The 20,545-nt window shown below is 39.4% G+C and overlaps 1 protein-coding gene across 6 annotated transcripts in view; it reads left to right on the top strand.

Moving 5' to 3' along the window:
• Positions 1 to 20,545, top strand: part of PTPRG (protein tyrosine phosphatase receptor type G) — a gene marked incomplete at its 5' end in the record, with an annotated part of 700,341 nt that overhangs the window by 473,604 nt on the left and 206,192 nt on the right. For all 6 annotated transcript variants that reach the window (XM_082727351.1, XM_082727352.1, XM_082727350.1 and 3 more), the window contains one exon: positions 16,723 to 16,818. In XM_082727351.1, the coding sequence (XP_082583477.1) occupies positions 16,723 to 16,818 (96 nt within the window). The remainder of the gene's footprint in view (positions 1 to 16,722; positions 16,819 to 20,545) is intronic.

Raw genomic sequence — 20,545 nt, 5'->3', positions numbered from 1 at the left:
GCTTTCATTCTTCCCATTAGCTATGCATCTTTCTGTGCCCTGTGTAGAACAACTCCATTCCTGACCTCTACTTCAGTAACTTTGGAAGTGACCATAAGTTGCCTTGTGGTGGGGAGGGAGCTTGACCACACAGTGACGTTTGGGTGTTCAGTTTAATTGTGGCTGTTCTTTTATTCTAGAGCCTACCTCCCCCCCACATTTTCTTAGTATCCAAGTAAGAGCTCCTGTAGATTCTGCCCATCCTTGTTCTCATCCTGCATTTATGGCTCTGGGAAGTTTATGTGCTGAGTCTGTGTGCAGTGGGTCTTCCCTGGGCTGCAGTCCACGCCCAGGGACTGTTTGTGAGGGTGACCCTAGTAGGAGGTAGTCACCAGGTTGAATTCAGAGTCAGTAACAGTGTCTAGCAGACAGGAGAGAGTTTGAGTTTCAGCCCAAGCTGTTATTAAGACAAACTAGGTTCAGGGTCCTTAAAGAAAGCAAGCAGAATCCCAGTGATAGGACTCTCTGAAGGTGAGCTCTGATCTCAAGGCGAAAGTTCATCCCTGCTCCAAACTTCATTATGGCATCTGCTGGGTGCGTCTTGCCCTTTAGCCATGAGTGATCATCGCACCAAAGGGGCTCCACTCTTGATGGACCAAAGGAATAATCGTCCAGCATATAACATCTCAGAGTTACCTCTGAGAACTCTGCTAGCTCACCACCAAACTGCCAGCGTCTGTAAAACAGGCACTTTCCCTGATCTTAGAGCTGTCAGCCTTGTGAAAACAGATTTTGCCTGATCTGAGAGGATTCACTTTAAAGCATCATAGCATCTCAGGCATAGAATGTCCTTAAAAGGAAATTCAGGAAAATGACTGTCTGCCTTTGGAAGTCAGGAGGTGGTTATTCTTGGTTGAAGATGGTGACCCAATGGGAGTACACAGGGTTTCTGGAGGGCCAGGGTTTACATGGGTGTGCTTCCTCTGAAGCTTCATCAGGATCATCCACAAGTACACTTACGATGTGCCCTATTCTGCATGCACATCAGTACTTTGTCAAGTTTGATCAATCTTGTCATCCGTATGCTGTTTGGTTTCAGCTTTAGTCTTTCCTTGTGGTTGTTGTCTTTCACTTATTATTTCTACGGAAGAAATTCTCATTGGCAAATCTTTACATCTTATTGAACACACAGAGTCTAAATGGAAGCTGCTGTTTTGTACTTATCTTCATTTTCAGTTCTCAGAGGTAACTATAATTAAGTTTCTCATAAATTGTTCTAAGATTTTTTCTATCCATGTGTATGTTTTGGTGTTTTTTCCCTTTAGTCCAAAAATGAGATAATCAATGTACCGTAACTTGCCTGTTTAACTCAATAACATATCATGGGTGACCTTGCATATCAGATACAGATTTAACATCGTTCGTTTTAGCGCTGCGTAATATTCCACAGTATGGATGCATCCAAGTTCATTGAGTCATTCTCCTACTGATTTACAGTGAACTTATCTACAGTATTTTGATTTCATAAATAATGCTTCATGAACTCTGTGCATCTCCCTTGTAACATCTGTGATGTTGCTTTAAATCCCAGAGAAGGCAGTGACTTAAGCTGCTCTTGATTTAGAATACCTTCTTCATTAAGATTTTGGGCTAGGGTTTTTGTGAGGATGGCTCTGAAGGTAATGAACCTGGTTTCCTGGGTAGACTTCTGAGTGTGCTCACTGTTTCATTACATGTTACAACTTCAAGACAAGTAAAACAAGTGTTTGAGCACAGTTTTATTTAATGTATAGTCTGTCTAGATGTGTTCTAGTGTTAGCTAATCAGAGACATGAATGGAGCCAATCAATAACATGATTATTGGCTGACACTCTCTCCTGCAGATTCTTGGCTTCATAAAACCATGGCTTTGATATTGATATCCCCTCCCTTAAACTCTTTATTCCTAATTATTAACAGTTCCCTGCTGAGATGTAGCTATCAGAATCTCAAGATGTTGTCATTAATAGCATTATTAACCCCCTCGCAAACCAGCAAGGCATCCTCTGGCTTGGACCCAAAGCTTGGAATGTATTGCTTGGCTTTCTCTTCATGTTGAGGTTACAGTTCGACAATGGCTGACTGTTGGAGAATGATGATGGTTTTTTTCCTTGAAAACTCAGTACCTGACAGAATGGATGGGTAGAGGAAAGGACTTGATAAAGCGAGTGTATTAAAATGTTAATGGTAGAATCTAGGTGCTGATATATGGGTGTTAACAGCAGTATTCTTTTCAAACTCATCCAAAATTGTGGTCTGGGGAATTCATAGAAAGGAGGGTCACTCAGCCAAGAATATTTTGGTTTATAATCACAGTGATGTTGATGGCAGAGCTCTGTCCTCACCACTAAGGATGTCGATGTCTCCCAAAAATCATCCCCCACCCCATAAAAAAGCTCTCCCAAAATCATCCCTTCCAGGTTCTACCCTGTAAGTACATTGGCAAAGCTGCTGCTCTTCCTGGCTTGGGCAACCTTGTTTTGCTCCCTAATTTGCTGCTGTCTTTCTGACCATAGATATGGTCTGAGAGAATTAGTACTTTGTGTTTACCAAGGGTACACTATAATTTTAGGGCTAAGTAAAAAAAAAAGTGGGAAACTATTCATCTGCATAAATGTATTTTTCAAGAGAGTGACTAGTTGCATCGTCTTTGTGGATCACAAACAGGAGCTCCATTTTTCTTTTATTCCCCACCCCACCCCCTCTTTTGGAGTATTAGCTTAAAGGGTTGTATGTTTCATAGCAGGCAGAAATAAATGAGAAGTGAATTGTGGCAAAGTGATATCAGGGATAAAGTAGGATCATAGCCTGTGTGATATTGTGCTGTCTGTCACTAGGGGCTGATGGATTCATTCTTCTGGAGCACTTTGCTGATAAGGCTGGTTTTCTGAGTTCCATCCCCAAACAGATACATGAGCTTCACCTTCTTCCTCTGTAGCAGTGGTAGGGATTTTGGTTTTGTGCCTTTCCTTTTCGATTTTTCTTCTTTATCCTCTCTCTCTCATTTTAAAGAAGATTTTCCCCCTAGATGTGCAATGAGTTAGACCCACCAAGTGTTTTAAACAGTCGGGATGAAACAAACCACCTTTCTTGGCCCCAAACCAATCCGAGCCCCTTCCCTAGAGAAAACCACGGTTAGTTGTGCTGTTTTCCTGAGCCTTGCCCCTGACCTGCTTTCTTAGTTCTGTATCTTTGTGCAGATACATCCACAACAAATAAAGTATTTTGATTTATGGCATTTTTTAAGTTAAGTGTGTATTTATCATGCATCTTGACTTTCTCTCTATTGGCAATATATCTTTGAGAACGTTTAATGGCATCGCCTATTGGTCAACTTCTGATCTTCCCTCCATGGTTCATCTCACCACTTCTCCTATTTATTATGCATGTCTGGTTTTTCCCCTGATACCAGTAGTGGTGGGGAAAATACATTTGCCTTTGTATATGGAACACTTCTGGCAAAGTCATACTTTTCTTATTAAAAAGACCTCCTAAGTGATAAAAAAAAAAAAAAAGGAAAATCATTAGAAAAAAAGTGAGTAAAGATCGTTACTCTTATTGGTTGTTGGGAAAACTAAAAATAAGAACAGATATGTTCATCTACTGTATAAAAAATAAGGATTCATAAATCCACTGTTAGCAATGGTATAGGAAGATTGGTATTCTCAGACATTGTTGACTAGAATATAAAATGTGTACAATTTTCAGAGGATGGTTTGAACTGCTTCTAGGTATCTGTCTTAGGAAAAGGATTTTGTGCTCTTGGAGGGCATGTTCACTTTTTTTCCCCCTGTATTCCTGATTCTTAACCTTTCCGGCTTGCAGAGCCCTTGAAGATTTTGACAAAAGCCATGGACCATATGAGAGCAGGGCTGAAAATACATCTTGAAGAGTTATCAGCACATTGTAGTAGATGGAACCACAGGAGTTCATCTGATAGAAAATGAGAGACACTGTCCAGTGCACACATATCCATCTTTTGGCCGCATTTCAGGCAGCCCTTCTAGAGACCAAAGCCCTAGCTCCTAAATTTGTTTTCCCTACTCTGCCAGTTATCTTCCCAAAGGCGTTGGCTATTAGGGAGACAAGAATCAGAGAGGCTGTGAATGGAGCAGGGCAGTGCATTTTCTCCAGTGTCCCTTCTTTTATCCCACAGTCATTGCAGGAGTGCCTACTGTGTGCTTGGTCCTGGGACCAGCACCTCTCACGGGGAGAGGTCCCAGCATACTTTATCCAAAAGAGTCCATCAGAAGGGCATTTCCACCAGAATTAAACAGGTGACCCAAGGAACAGAGAGCTGTTCCATAAAACACGTGTTCTAGTTGGGTTGACCCAGCTAATCTAAAAAATCCTTCAGTGTGGGGGTTGTCCTGAAGACAGTAGAGGATTTGATTTTGATTTATAGAACTCAGAAGCACTGGGAAACATTCAGGTTGTCTTGCATGTGTGTTCTCTGAAATGTTTTGCATGAACATTTTTCTTACAGATACCCTGATCTGGCAGAAGTAGCTATGTAGGGCAAATTGCAGTTTTCTGGATAAAACAGCATAACTTTTATTTGTGCACAAGCTTTCTTGTGGGGTTCTGGCTAGGAGAGAGGGAGGAATACCACCAGCACTGTACCTGTGTTAATTTTATTTAGCTTAATTGCAAGTTCTTGGCTTCATCATTTTCCAAACACCTATTATGGGGTAGAAAATACAATATCAGAAGTGAGGAAAGAACTATAATGGGAAGTTTGGATGAGTAAGTAACAAATAAACTATATTTCAGGTTTCTTATATTTCAAAACGAGAGCCGTATTGCTGATTCCTAGTTGGTTTTGAATGATTTATAACCTTTTATTTGTGGTTGAGTGCTGCAGTCTATGTTGTCATGGAAATTCTATTGAATTTATAGGTCCATTTATCCAAAATGATTTTCCAGACTTCATTTCATGGTGAATCATGTGGCTGTTACTACCAAGTACAAAGCAATTTCTAAAAAGTTTCATATTACAAAGAGCACAAACACTGCGGTGGTTATTTTCGTGTTTTTGAAATACAAATGAGTTCCAGATGCACCTGCGGATCCCCTCCCCCTCCACTGTGTCCAAGGTGTTAAGCTCCACTGCATTTCAGAATCAACCTGATGTGTGATGTAGTTTTACAGGCAAGGAAAGTTTGTTTTAATAGAAAAGAAAGTTATTACAGTAACTCCAAGAATAAGTAAAAGTGGTTTGAACTTACTGGTTTATGCATAGGGGGAAAACTACTCTCCCAGTCCTTGGGCCCCATTATAATAAACTTGTTTTTCCCCCTTAGAGGTCAGTAGTAGTGGGAAGAGGGAAAGAAAAACAAAATGCTTGACCAAATCCCTTGGCTAGGTTTCATGTGACAGTGAGTATAGACAAGGTGTCTACACCTCAATACTATTGACATTTTGGGTTGGATAATTCTTTGCTTTTGGGGGCTGTCCTACACATTGTAGGGTGGTTAGCAGCATTCCTGGCCACTACCTGGTCTACTAAATGCCTGTAGACCCCTTCTAGTACTGAAACCCAGCATCACTCTAGACATGGCCAGGGTCCTCTAGAGTCCAAAGACACCCATAGTGGGGAACTACTACTCTGGAAACTTTGTGTGAGGATCCTGGAGATAACTAATAGGTATTTCTCATTGCTAGTGGGAATTCTGATCAGGATGTTTTATAGAGAGGATTTTAAATGTGTGGGTTCTGCAATCAAATGCCTGGGTTTGAATCCCAGCTTTGTTACTGCTCAGACAAGACCTAGTACCACAAAAAGTAGTGGTGAGGATGAAAGGAATTAATTCATATAAAGTATTATTAAGGATTGGATACATTTAAGCAGCTCTGTGGAATGTTTTATGGACACGCTATCTCTGAGCTTCCTTGGCCATGTTCACCTTGAGGGAAAAGGGGGGCGAGATGATGGTTGGTCCAGACAGTTGTTATTGGTCCGAGGCTGGCCTGATTCTACACACTTGAGGCACGGTCCCCTTAACTTGCTCTGTCAAGCAGATACGTTACCTCTAGCCTTACCCTCAGATTTGGAGTAGCTTCCATGAAATAGAATGGGTCACACATAAGGATACAAACTCTTCCCTGCTCTTATTGTTAGGTGGCATTATACTTTTGTTTATCCCAGTTTCAAAAGCATAGAATTTCGTGAATTGTATTTAATATTGAAAGTATTATATACAAAGAGGAAAATGAACACATAATAATAAAACAGGTTAATGAATTTTCATACTCTTGTAACCAGCCCTGAGATCAAGAAAGAGCACTTCTTAGCACCCCCAGAAACCGTTTTCCACTCACTGCTCCCACAGGTAACCTCTGTTTTGGCTTCTAAGTGCATAAGTTATTCCTGGGCTTTGTACTTCATTTCAATAGGATCACAGTGAACTTTTTTTTTTCTAATTTTAATTCTTTTTTTTCTTTTTTTCTTTTTTGGGTACCTGCCTTATTTGGCTCAGCATTGTTTGTCTGTATTATTACATGTGACTCTCACAATTTATCAGTTCCATTAATGATTAATGTTTGGTTTCCAGTTTGGAGTGACTGCAAATAATCCTTTCATTAACTTCTTCCTTTTTTTTTTTTTTTTCTGTTAACTAATTGTTAAAGACATGTGAATCATTTGGGGGCCTACAGTATGGCAGACATTGTGGGATGTGCTTTCCTTGACTTATTTTGTTTAATGCTCACTATGACCCAGTGGTGCATTTCTCATTTCTTTATTTTTTTTTTAATTTAAAGATATTATTTATTGATTTGACAGAGAGAGAGATCACAAGTAGGCGTGGGGGGGGGGTTGCAAGGCAGGCTCCCTGCAGAGCAAAGAGCCTGATGCGGGGCTCAATCCCAGGACCCTGAGATCATGACCTGAGCTGAAGGCAGCTTTTTTTTTTTTATTAACATATAATGTATTATTAGCCCCAGGGCTACAGGTCTGTGAATCGTCAGGCTTACACACTTCCCTGTACTCACCATAGCACATATCTTGCCCAATGTCCATAACCTAATCATCCTCTCCATGGCAACCCTCAGTTTGTTTTGTGAAATTAAGAGTCTCTTATAGTTTGTCTCCCTCCCGATCCCATCTTGTTTCATTTTGTCCTTCCCTCCCCCACAAGCCCCTCACTTTGCCTTTCAAATTCCTCATATCAGAGAGGTCATATGATAATTGTCTTTCTCTGATTGAATTATTTTGCTCAGCATAATACCCTCTAGTTCCATCCACGTCGTCGCAAATGGCAACATTTCATTTCTTTTGATGGCTGCATAGTATTCCAGTGTGTGTGTGTGTGTGTGTGTGTGTGTAATCTTCTTTATCCATTCATCTATTGATGGACATCTAGGCTCTTCCCATAGTTGGCTATTGTGGACATTGCTGCTATAAACATTCGGGTGCACGTGCCCCTTCAGATCACTACATTCATATCTTTAGGGTAAATACCCAATAGTGCAATTGCTGGATTGTAGGGTAGCTCTATTTTCAACTTTTTGAGGACCCTCCATGCTGTTTTCCAGAGTGGCTGCACCAGCTTGCATTCCCACCAGCAGTGTAGGAGGATTCTCCTTTCTCTGCATTTTCACTAGCATCTGTCATTTCCTGACTTGATAATTTTTAGCCATTCTGACTGGTGTGAGGTGATATCTCATTGTGGTTTTGATTTGTATTTCCCTGATGCCGAGTGATGTGGAGCACTTTTTCATGTGTCTTTTGGCCATCTGGATGTCTTCTTTGGAGAAATGTGTTCATGTCCTCCTGAAGGCATAAACTTTAACCTGCTGAGCCTTCCAGGCGCCCCCAGTGGTGCATTTCTTATCCTCCATTTACTCCTGGGGATGTTAAGACTCAGAGAGGGCAACTGATTTCAACTGGGTCACACAGCTAATTAATGGGAGACCTATAGCTTACCACTCCCTATTCTGAGGACATGAAAAGGGTAACTGGCCAATATACAGGTGGATGTTGAACCTACCTCCTTTGTGTCTGAACTTCTGCTGAACTCTTACAAATAACTCACGAATCAGGCATAGTAAATCCCTTAAAAAGTCTATTTGATACTGTAAGTAAGAGCCTGAATCATTCCTTACCGAGGGAAAAATACAAAGATTAAATATTTATGTGACTAATCAGATGCATCATCGAACCAGAAATTCCAAAAATCAGCTGATAAATAGACTTAGAAAGGCACAAACAAGTAACACACAGAGACTTTTTAAAGGGATCCCAGAAATCATCCCAGCACCTCACTGTGTATGAGTCATAGTCCTAGTGTGCACTTTGGAGTCTTCTCCTGCAGAAATTTGGATTCCTGCTGTAAAATAGTTGAAGATAATTCCATGTTACAGGGAAAGTAAAAAGAAAAAAAAAAGGGGGAAATAATTAAGGATTAGCATACTCCGTGATTAATGATATTGTATAAAGCAAATGTTTCAGAATGTTTATTTAAATGCTACCTTGCCTACAAAGGTACTGAGTCCCTGCTATTCTTTGGAGCACAGTCTTCTAAAAATAGTCTTCCAGTGAGGGCTGTGTGAAGCCTAAACACACGTTTCTTTGCTGAACTTTGTGGCATGACTCACTGGGTTGTTGGCTGGCCTGTGGAAACAATTCATCTTCACCTTAATTCATATCCTTTCTGGTCATACGGTATTAAAGATACATAATAATAAAACATGGGAGCTGCTTAATTTGTTCTTACTTTACCAAAGCATGTGCTTATTGGATATGATGACATTAAGTAGTACCCCTGTTGGACAGAAATGGACACTGAGCCTTGGAGCTCTCACCAAGGACACTTAAGCCTTGGTGTCTTAAGTATTTGAATCAGGTCTGACTTGCTAGCCCAAGCTCTTTGATCTCTGTTTATGTCACCCATGGTCATGTTGTCAGCCAACTTCATGGCCACCTTGCTGTAAGCCACAAGAGTGTGTGAACTGTGTTTTAACAGGGGCTCCATTCTCCAGGGAGAACCTTGTTAGAAAGAACTGAATGAAGGGGAGAGCTCAGAGCTCAAGGAAGCTCAAAAAGTAACTGGTTTGCAGAATGGTTTGGAATGTGATACACAGTCACTTGTACATATATCGTACATATATCATATATAGGTGCTTAAAATCAGTCCTAACTTTGGGGGTGTTTGTCTCATTCAGTTTGGGGGCAGTCAAGTCCAAAATATGCAGAGCAGCCTAGAAATCGCAACAAGAGTTTGTGTTGTAGTCTTAAGTTTGATGGCTGGAAACCCAGGCAGAATCTCTGTGTTGGAATCTGGAGAAACAATTCCTTCCACTTAGAAACACTTTACACTTTCACCTGATTGGATGAGACCCACCACATTATGGAGGGTAATCTGCTTGACTTAGAATCTACAGATTCAATTATTAATCACATCTAAAAAATACCTTTGTAATAACATCTACAATGTTTAACCTAACAGCTGGGCAGCACAGCCTAGACAATTGACATACAAAATAACTATCACAGGGTTAAAAATACAATAATGATCCTTTTAAAAAGTAACTTGAGGTAAAAACTGTTCACTGATATAAAACAAAATGCCCGAATAATGATTCTGAATTCAGAATGTTTGTGTCATCTATTTCTATATGCTATATATAGCATGTTTTTATCATGCTTTCCATAATTTGCATGACTAGGTTTTCTTTTGTTAGAGGATCAAAATTTCAGCCTACTTACTTAGGTAGAAAATGGTTTGAATATCTTACAGATCGAGGAGAAAATAATATAATCTACAGTGTTTAGCAGAACAGTACCTGGAGCCACTTCACATTTCCCCCATGATTTTGGCGTCTGCATGTTTCTGAGTGTTTTCTCCAGTGGTTTAAATCCATTCATTCTCTTAGTATTCTGATCCGTCCTTGCTATTCATTTAGTTATTTATTCCTATATATAGGAAGAAACTCATTACATTGTTTTTGGATTTATCAGTTGTCTGTCCTTGCTTCCTACCACACAGAGCCCCCAACCATGTTATTCACACCAAAAATAAGTTACTACTATTTACAAGGAACAGCCCTCTAAAAGACATAGCTTTGACTCGGCAGATGTACTTCCTGCCTGCATCGATCATCCTGGCTGATGGCAGTGGCAGAATTAAAGAAGTAGAACGTGCAGTGTTGGGTGTCTGTGATTTGGCTTCATAGCAGTTATGGTGCAGCACAGTCTACAAATCAAGTTAGACTAAGAAGTTATTGTGCAAAAATTTCAATTCTGACATCATCCTAGCCAAGTGATCCAGCGGGTGGAACCGGCTGATCATTAACCGTGCTTGGAATTGTGCTTTGCCTTTACTGCACATTTTTATACTTGGGCATGTGTTTCTAGCCCTCCACTATGTTCTCAGCTAGCTTGCTCCAGGTCGATGCCACGCATGATCAGAAAAGTGCATTTCACCTCTTCGGTTCTGCTATCTACTGCCTCCTGTATGGCTTTTAATGTTGCTGTTGCCTTTCTTGTTACTGTCTTTATCTTGTCCCATTTACATGTCATCTCTGTCCATTTTTCTCCTGTAGCTGTTCCTATGTGTATTCTTCTACTCCATTAAAGGTGCCCAACAGTATCTGGAAATGGCTAGGGAATCTTTCAATAGATTGCCTTTCCTCTGGACTGTCTGCATGTTCTTTCCTTACTTAATTTATCTTTTTTTTTTTTTTTTTTTTTTTGCTTGGACACATAGGTATGTGGGAAGCCTGTTGTAGAAATGCCAGTTGTTTGAAATTAAAATGTAGAGCTTTCTAAATCACTGGAGAAGTCAGTGTTGGATTTTTCCACCCATGTTGGGGTCATTGCCTCTTGCCTCCATTTTCATGGAGGTGTGAGAGCTGACTTACGCACACAGCTATAACGTTAGAAGGTAGAAAGTCCATCATAAAGGAAATGTCCCCTCTAACCCATCACCCGCATTATTTTAGTATTCATTTACTACATGCCTTACTTGTCCAAGAGCCGTTCATTGGCTTATGTTTTTTTGTGATACATTTACCTATGATTCTAACTTTGGCATTTAAAAAAAAAAAGATAACCTTCTTTCATTATTGATATTTCTTTTTTTTTTAACTTTATTTTATTTTTTCAATGTTCCAAGGGAAATTCAAATCAAAACCACATTGAGATACCACCTTACACCAGTTAGAATGGCCAAAATTAACGAGACAGTAAACAACATGTGTTGGAGAGGATGTGGAGAAAGGGGGACCCTCTTACACTGTTGGTGGGAATGCAAGTTGGTGCAGCCACTTTGGAAAACAGTGTGGAGAGTCTTAAGAAATTAAAAATAGAGCTACCCTATGACCCTGCAATTGCACTACTGGGTATTTACCCCAAAGATACAGATGTAATGAAAAGAAGGGCCATCTCTACCCCAATGTTCATAGCAGCAATGACCACAGTTGCCAAACTATGGGAAGAGCCAAGATGCCCTTCAACAGAGAAATGGATATTTCTTTTTTAAAAAAGATTTTATTTATTTATTTGAGAGAGACAAAGCATGAGCTGGGGGGGGGGGAGCAGGCAGAGAGAGAAGCAGACTCTCCACTGAGCAGGAAGCCTGATTCCACGTGGGGTTTGATCCCCTGGACTCCGGGATCAGGACCTGAGTGGAAGGCAAATGCTTAACCAACTGAGCCACCAAGACGCCCCTCATTATTAATATTTCAATCTTTCTAAGCACAAAATGGGTCTTCATCTGTCATAGTACCTTATACATAATGGGTAGTAAGCAAATACACTTGTCCCTCATAAGGAAGCCCTGTAATTAAGACCTGAACTCTAGGATTGGAAAGATTAAGTTCCTATGACAGTCCCTCTCCCTCTTCCTTAACTGCTTTGTAAATTTTGGAAATCCTTCGTTTCTTTGGCTGTAAAGTGAAAATCATGGTGGTATCTGCCTCAGTGAGTATTCATGAATGATAGCACAGTTCATGGCATACAGTAAGTACTCCCTAAATGTGTAGAACATAACAGAATTAATAAAAATATAGAAGGATCTAGTTTTCAGATTTGTTGCTTTGCATTCATTCAGCTTAACACAACTAGTGATGTTGGAAACCAGGCATAAAGATAGTTTTTATATCAAATTGCACCTAGAGTCATTTTAACTATGGCGGGGGGTGGCTCAAGGCAAGAGAAAGGGGAAGAAGCTAAGTGGGCATTTTGTTGTGACTCTCTATGCATCATGCTAGTACCCTTCAACAGTGGAGCATTGATCTTGGTCAAACTTATGCTCACACTATCCATTTCATCCCCCTCTCATTATTCAGAGGTGTTACTATTCATTCAGGCACTTTCCATACCTGTATTTTGGCATAAGCCTCCTGGTCACTGGTAGGGCTTTTCCTCTTTGTGAAATTTTGTTTTACAAATGTCAGGTCATACTATGTGATCCTCTGTTTTTTCTATCACCCGGACCTGGCCAGAGAAATATTTTTCCCGTCCAGCCATTCTACAAGGTAGAACCAAATGATCCATCCGGGTCTGTGAGGCTTGTTCAAGAATTTGAAGGATTTTTAAGAACTGGTCCCTTGACTGTGCACTGGTATATAGTCTACCAGTGGCTTTTCAGTTGATATATTTTTTTAAGATTTTATTTATTTATTTGACAATCACAAGTAGGCAGAGAGGCAGGCAGTGGGGGTGGGGGGGAAGCAGGCTCCCTGCTGAGCCAAGAGCCCTATGCAGGTTTCATTCGCAGGACCCTGAGATCATGACCTGAGCTGAAGGCAGAGGCTTTAACCCGCTGAGCCATCCAGGCGCCCCTTTTTAGTTGATCTTAATATGGTTTGTTTCTGGGACTAAGGAGACTTATGGGTCTCGTGACACTCTGCATGATAGAATGAACACCCATTTATATGAGTTGATCCAGCTCTCCTTCCCATGGAAGGAAGGTCCTGGTTGGAATAGAGTCACTGAGCCTTAAGCTATATAGTTTTCTTGAAGGACCAAATGTTCTTATTGCAAACATATTTGGAAAATACTGACGTAAGGGTATAATGCCTTTAAATACCATTCCTTGCTAAAAGGAACCAGAACTCACCCAAGTTATGGCCAATTTTAGTGTTGGAACAGGGAAAATACAAGATCAGTTTAGAACGTCTGTGTCAGTTAATAAGGAGATGCTAAAAAATATAAAATGTAAAAATATAAAATATAAATACACAAAAAATATAAAATATAAAAAATATAAAATGATGGGAACATAGCAGAAAGACAGGAGTCCATTTGGAAGGGTTCCTACTGTGCAAAAGATCTCCTATTGAGACAGTTTGTACATTAAAATAAATAATGGTAATGTATTATAACTCATTGAATAAAACAAAATAAGTGAGTTCATGTGGATTTAAATAAATGGATAAATGGATAAATAAACTGTGGAGAAGGGAAAGCTATTCCTTTCACTAGAATCCCATTCATGCATATAGAGGGGGTAGTACACTTGGAAAAGTCATCACTGAATGCTGAGACTAGCGGATGAATGTTCAATGACGAACAGTGTATTTATGTAATCTCAAGTAGCTCCCTAAAAACTGCTTTTAATTATAAAAGGAAAATTAATGACTTGATAGTGGAGAAGGCTGCCAGACATCAACTTAACTGTACAATGAGGTTAAACACCCCTCCTATTGGGAGAAATCCACAGGGTGTACTTCCCGATATGATGCATCATGAAGACAATGTCAGTCCTGTGGAAACTTGCCCCAAATGCATCACCTGAATTCAATCAGGAGAACCTATGAGACAGACCTTGATTGTACCTAACAACTGACCTGCACACTTCACACTGTTCAAATAAAGGAGGACTGAGTAACTGTCCCAGATGGGAGAGGGGGCAGGAGCAGTCAGTATAAAGAGATGTAACAACGAAATGCACAGTTTGATTCTAAATTGGATTCCTGAACTAAGAACCAGAATAATGATGTGTAATGGACTTTATTTGGGCATTTGCCAAAATTCAAAATGGATTGTGAATGAGATAATAGTATTGTATCAAGTGAAATTTGCTAATTTGAATAATTATACTGTGCTTATATAAGAGACTGTCCTAATTCTTAGAAATTATACACTTAAGTATTTAGCGGTAAAGGGGCATATTTTCTCCCACTTACTACCCGGTGATTCATAAAAAGAAATTGTGTATCTGTATGTGCAGACGAGAGAGAGAGAGAGAGATTGAATGCAAATGGGATAAAATATAAATAATCAGGGTTCCTGGTAAAGGCTCCATGGAAGAGTTCATAGACCATTCTGTTGCCAGACTTCCTCAGCCTTTTCCTTCAGTTGTTGTGTACCGTGATTTTTCAGGAGAAGGACTGATACGCTGATACAGATAAACATGACTTAGATTCGCTTTATTAGGAAGAACACTCTTGTGATGGGAGAGGACTCTGGGTATGGCTTTTGAGGTCAGGTACAGAAAGCCAGTGTGCTCCTGATGATATTTTATACCAACCCAACACCTTTCAGAGATGGTTTTGGGAAACAGGTTTGCAGCTTCTGCCCCCATTTATCTCATCTGCAATAACAACAAAGCGATTTTAAAGTCCAGTTCACTCAGCAAAACTCTATCCAGTCCTTACTCTTCATATTTAAGATAGCTTCAAAAGTTAACCTAATTCAGCAGGCTACCACTTGAGAGAAAAAGCAAGGAAAATTGATATTTCAGACTTCTGCTACTGTTCTCTTTATGAGACATTTTATTATTCTGCTGGGTGGAGCCATGACTCAAAGACATTTTCTGAAAATGAATTTCCTCACCCGGTCATAAATGAAAATGCCCTTGAAGAGGTCTTAAAGTATTTTGAATCACACACTATTCAGGTGATGCATTAAACAATGCCGCCGCTGCTTGTGGGCTGTAGAGTAAGAAAAACTTCTGTGAACTTACTTAATTTGAGGGCCTGAGTTTTAAAAGGAAACTGAGGTGTATTTTCTGAATATACTTGTGTAGCATTTCTTTCTTGCGTTTGCAGCATTGTACCCAAAGCAATTCACCTAAGTATTAAACTCTTTTAATCTGCACCTCATTGAAAGGTGTTTTCTCAGTGTAAATGCATGATGTCTAAAGCTGTCCAAACCTAAAGGCAACACATTTGTAAGAGGCTGCCAGAATTGGTGAGAATTCACAGTGTAAGAAAAATAATTCACTGTAAGAAGGAAAGTCCTTCAAAGGAATCTACCCATCTTTCTTTCATCCACTTGGATGCCTTACTTTTCCTAGAAAGTATCCTGATTGGACCACCTGATTTTAGCCTTCAGAAAAGAAGTGTCACTTTATTCTTAACAGTCTCAAGTAATTAAGCTCTGTTTAACCTTTGACCTATACTTGAGCTAGTTTTTCTGATTTAGCTTTCCCCTCTGGGAATTTAGCATTCAGTTTCCTATTAGCAAATTCCCTCTGGGGTGTGGTGGTTCAGTTTGTTGTGGAGAATAGCATCACGTCATTTGGAAAATAGGGACCACCTGATGAATGATAGAGGAGATTGGATTTTCTGTAAGGAGTAGGGTCATTCCAGAAGATTCTGGGGAATCACAGTCTTATGAGAAATTTTACAGTGTCTGCCAGATGTTAACCTTGAAATATGTTGATGATGATGATGGTGATGATGATGATGATAGTGATTTGCTGGCACAGATGAAGTGTAGGCATGATGCTTTTACATACTGTATACTACAGTGACTTGTTGGATCTCCACACCCATCCTACCAAGGGTAAATACTTGATTCTATACATGAGGAAGCTGATACTTTGAATTAGACTTGTTTGTGTGAGGTCTACAGGCAAGTAAATGAAGAAGCTAGAATAAAACCCAAAGCTGTTCTTCTTATTATGTATGTATTCTTTCGAGAACATTCCGTGGTCCATTTTTGCTCTCCGCAGTGTACTAAATAGTAGACTCTTCACACATTAAAATCATGTAATGATTTTAAGTTGATTTGTCTGTATTCTGCTTTTTGAGTAAGAAACTCTACCCAAATGTAAAAGAAAGTATTTAGGGTTCCAATGAGAGCACCTTGATTTTAAGGATGTTCAACCTTAGCCAAGTTAACATCAACTTTCTGAAGCACTGTGTTTTCATCTGATTTCTTCAAATCACTAAGGGTAGTCATTTCTGCCCTTTCTTTATACATGAATTAAGTAAAATAATCTATGGTACGGTTTTGCAAATTGGAAAATGTGAAATATTATTATTACCATGAAATTTCTTGTGGATTCACTGAAAGACTCCATTTGGGCTATTGACCCCTTCAAATTCCTCCAAAAGAGCATTGCTTATAAAGATGTGCCCATTTAAGTATCTATAATTTAAGCATGTGAACTGCATCTCATAGGCTTAGTTATTTTTTTTAACTTCAAGATGTTTTACTCCATTAAAATTTTGCTCCATAATACTATGGGAACTTTCACCGTGACACAAATATCAGGCAATCACGTGTCAGCGTTCTTTTGGGTAGCAGGAGGGCACTTCTGTGAGAAAATGTGTGATTGTGTGGTTTGTAAGGAGAAAATGATACAGTGTCTGGGGTTTGCTCTTAGATACTTTAGCAAAGGAAAAATATGGATAGGTGAATGTATTTAGCCAAATCTGAGGAAGTGAGCAATCTGGGTCCCTCTTACTATTCTATTTGTGTCTAGGCTTGAAATCTTCCTAATACATATTTTAATTGTTCTTTTACAGATGCAGATTTTCTTTTATAATCCAGATGACTTTGACAGCTTTCAAACCGCAATTTCAGAAAACAGAATAATCGGAGCCATGGCCATATTTTTTCAAGTAAGTTAATGGTGGCTCAAGTACTTCAACCAGAGAGTTCTCTGAGTCTTTTTTTTTTTTTTAATTCGCCGAATTGTTCTGTGTCTAATGAATGCATCTGTTTTCTAGTTCACACCTGTCTAAATGAAAGATATTTCATATTGTCTAATGTGTGATTTAAAATGTAAATAAGTATGTTGAGAAACATAATGAAAATTTTTGCATGAATTATTCTGATTTTATTGCTACTTGACTGGTGCACAGATTGAAGAACACATTTATCATCTAAGTTACATCACTGCTGAAGCATTTTGAACAGGTTCCTCCAGCATATTAAAAGGCTGATGCAAAAAAAAAAAAAAGTGATTTTCTTTGGAGCATCTTTAAAATTTGACATTACTTACAAGTAGATTAATAAATAGCATCAGTCACTTCTCTGAAGAGACCCCTTTTCTTTCCCTCCCAGAAATCCCCATGGTAACAAAAGTTTTCACTGAGACCATTTCCAAGCTAATACCTTTATGAACTTCCATACTTTCTTTCTCTTTTTTATTCTGTTCATAGTGAGTTTTTCTTCTGGCTCGTATGTTGGTTCTATAGCTTGAAGCCAAACATTGTATCCTTCCATTGGATAATACTGTCCAGGCTTTTTATGAAGTCAGATCAAATTGAAGTAGTGTCAACCATCAAGTGTCTTGAAACAGTAACTGAGAGGAGACCTGGTGCTTTTTTGGGTTGAAAGTAACCTGAGTAGTAGGTATGTGACTTGTCTTTCAGTCTTAAAATTTGCCTGAAGTCTACATACCAGTGTTTCTTTCATCAGTGAGTCGTTGTTGGACAATGATGTTTTTCTGACAACTCAAAGGAATATTTAAGACATCAGAACCTTTTCCACTATGGGTCTTTAACCTCTGCCTTTTGGAACAAGTTTATTTGTCTTTGAGATGGACCCATTCTTGTTTGGAGTACGTTAATTTCACCCCTCTTTTTAGCATATGACATATGATAGTTCTATCCAGTGCTCTCACTACCTTTTAACTACATTTCCCCCTTTCCTTTCATAGACAAAGGTTCAAATGGAAGATTATTTATGGAAAACTGAAAAACCCAATATTCTACCTACACCAGAAACAGAGTAGTGGTCATTAGTATTGATTATGGCACTGTTTTTCAAACTGTGGGTTCTGACCTACTAGTGGGCCATGAAATAATTTTAGTAATTCCTGCCAGTACTTTTAGAATAACGATGGAGCAGAAAAAATAATCAGAAAATATCAGAGTATATTACTCATAGTAAGGGTAATTTTTTTTTTTTTTTTTTTTTTGGTAGGACCTTTTTTTAGTTGCTTTTATATGGAGAGGCATAGTGGGTATGTAACTTGGTCATGTTCCAAAACATATTTCTTACTAAAGCTCATGGTCTGATATTTTGTAAGTTCTCTATTTATGTATTTGGTTGATCTCCCCATTGTTCTTCCACACATGTCTTTTCCCTGATTACTTTCATAAATCAGTTGAGCATCATGTTTTAAAAACTCATTCACTAGCATCAAAACTATGTGCTTTTGAGTCCCGTCTCTACATAATAGCTGCATAATGGTGATGGAGTTAATTTAAACTTTCCAGCCTCAGTATTCTTACCTGTGAAATGGGGATAGCAACTTCTGTCTACACCATTAAGATTGTAAGTAGTCATTAAATGAAGCCCCTAACGTGGGTTCTGGCACATAGTAGACATTTTTAATGCCAAATAAAGTCTGTATCCATATCCATGAAATTCTTTTTCAATGGGATGGAGGCCTGTCATATATGTGTCTTTGCATGAACAGAGGGCTGTTTTGGGCACTGCCCTGTGGGCAGGTTCTTTGGGTTCTATCTATATCCCTTCTGCATCTAAACCATGATCAGTTTGCCTTATGCAATACTGAGGTCACTTGAGCCATTCTTGAACCATACCCACTTCTGTGGTTAATCCCTTGTTTTCTGTGATTGTCCTCTTGGACAATATATTTTCTTGTAGCGATACCTCTACTATAGCTGCACCATCAAATCAACCCTCTCCTCCTCCTATCCTGCCCACCCATGCCTCCTCCTCCTATCCTGCCCATCCAACCAGGTCCTACTGTATAGGTCACCTTTCTTATAGGAAAACAAAGTTTAAAAATGTTTCTGTGAGTCCTGGAAGAACCAGTTCATAATATGTGCTATGCAGAACATTTCTGTGCTTTCCAGCTCTATAAACTGTTGTGAAATGTAAGACCAGTTAGGCAGGCAAAGCCCATTGGTGTACAAACCAGCAGAACACCTCAGTGTGAAATGCAGGTTTTAAATTCTTAAAGTATTTCTGGGGCATGATGAGTAGTTCACATGCAAAGATATATTTCATCTGATAAATCCTTCTACAAATTTTGGGTTGCTGCCCTGTGTACACAACACAGAAGGTAGATAACATAAAATAGAACAGTATTTTTTTTTAGATGCCAACAGTGTTGAGCAGCTTCTTTTGTTTTCCTCATAAGTCCACATATGCATTTATACATCTTTGTTCAAGCAATGGAGAGGAAGATAGTATTGCTGTTATTTTAACAGTCTAATAACATTCAATACTTCGAGATCTTTGTGGTTTGCTGTAAGAATGTTAAATTTCTTCCCCCAAGTAATCAGATAAATCTTCATATATATTTTAAAATTCAAACCTGATATTGAGGAGATATTTATCATCTACTCAGCACTGATTCAGTGCCAGGGAGGGCAGTAGTTGCTACATAAGTAAAATAAATGCAGGCAGTTCCTGCCCACTAGGACCTCACTGTCAGGGTCGCATGTGATAATGGCTAGCAAGAGGTGAGTGGAGAAAGCCTTATATTTGTAAAGAGGCTGTGTGCTGACTTAGTGCTTATAAACCCACATATTAATTATCCAGAGTGACGTGATGTGAATGACAGGTGCATGTCTAGGCAAGGCTGAGTTCCATGTAGATGTTATTGTCCTGATGTTAACTTACTCTGTACCCTAGAATGATGTTCTTACACCTTCAAACTTTTAGTATCTTTGTTTCTCTTTTCTTCCTCATTTTGTGCCCGTTATTTTGCATGATTTCAGCTCTCCCGCTGCCTTTGCTGTGATTGGATATTATAAAGTTCTTAATATTTCCAAAGCACTGAAACGAGCCCAGGCCTGGTGTGCACGTGGTTGACCAATGAATGAACTGTATGCTGGCCTCGCCTAGAACTACTGCAGGTGGTTCTCTTGTAGCTCACAGGCATGCTTGTTGAACCTACGTAGCATTTACTGTTCTCTTCTTCAGTTGAAGGTGGAAGATATTACATAAAATGTCCTGATGATGTAGCAGTGATCAAGATGCGAGTAGGGTCTGTCTGTGACTGCAGAGGGAGCCTACATTCTCATCGCAGCACTATCTTCATGCCTTCATGTCAGCATGATCTTAAGATCATGACTCCCAACCTGAGCAGCAGTAATTTAAATGGTGACTGATGTCTTTTTTTTTTTTTTTTTTTTTAAGAGAGAGCAAAAGAGAAAAAAACAAGTTGCAGGGGGACGGTGAGGGAGAGACAGGGGCTGAGCAAGGAATAGCGATAGGGGTAGAGGGAGAGGGAGAGAGAGAATCCTAAGCAGGTTCCACACCCATCATGGAGCTGATGCAAGGCTTGATCTCATGAGCCTGAGATCATAACCTGAGCTGAAATCAAAAGAGTAGGACGCTTAACCGACCAAGCCACCCAGGCAT

The sequence above is a fragment of the Mustela nivalis genome, assembly GCF_964662115.1.
Source record: "Mustela nivalis genome assembly, chromosome: 1".
Taxonomy (NCBI): domain Eukaryota; kingdom Metazoa; phylum Chordata; class Mammalia; order Carnivora; family Mustelidae; genus Mustela; species Mustela nivalis.
This window is presented reverse-complemented; position numbering and strand designations above follow the sequence as displayed.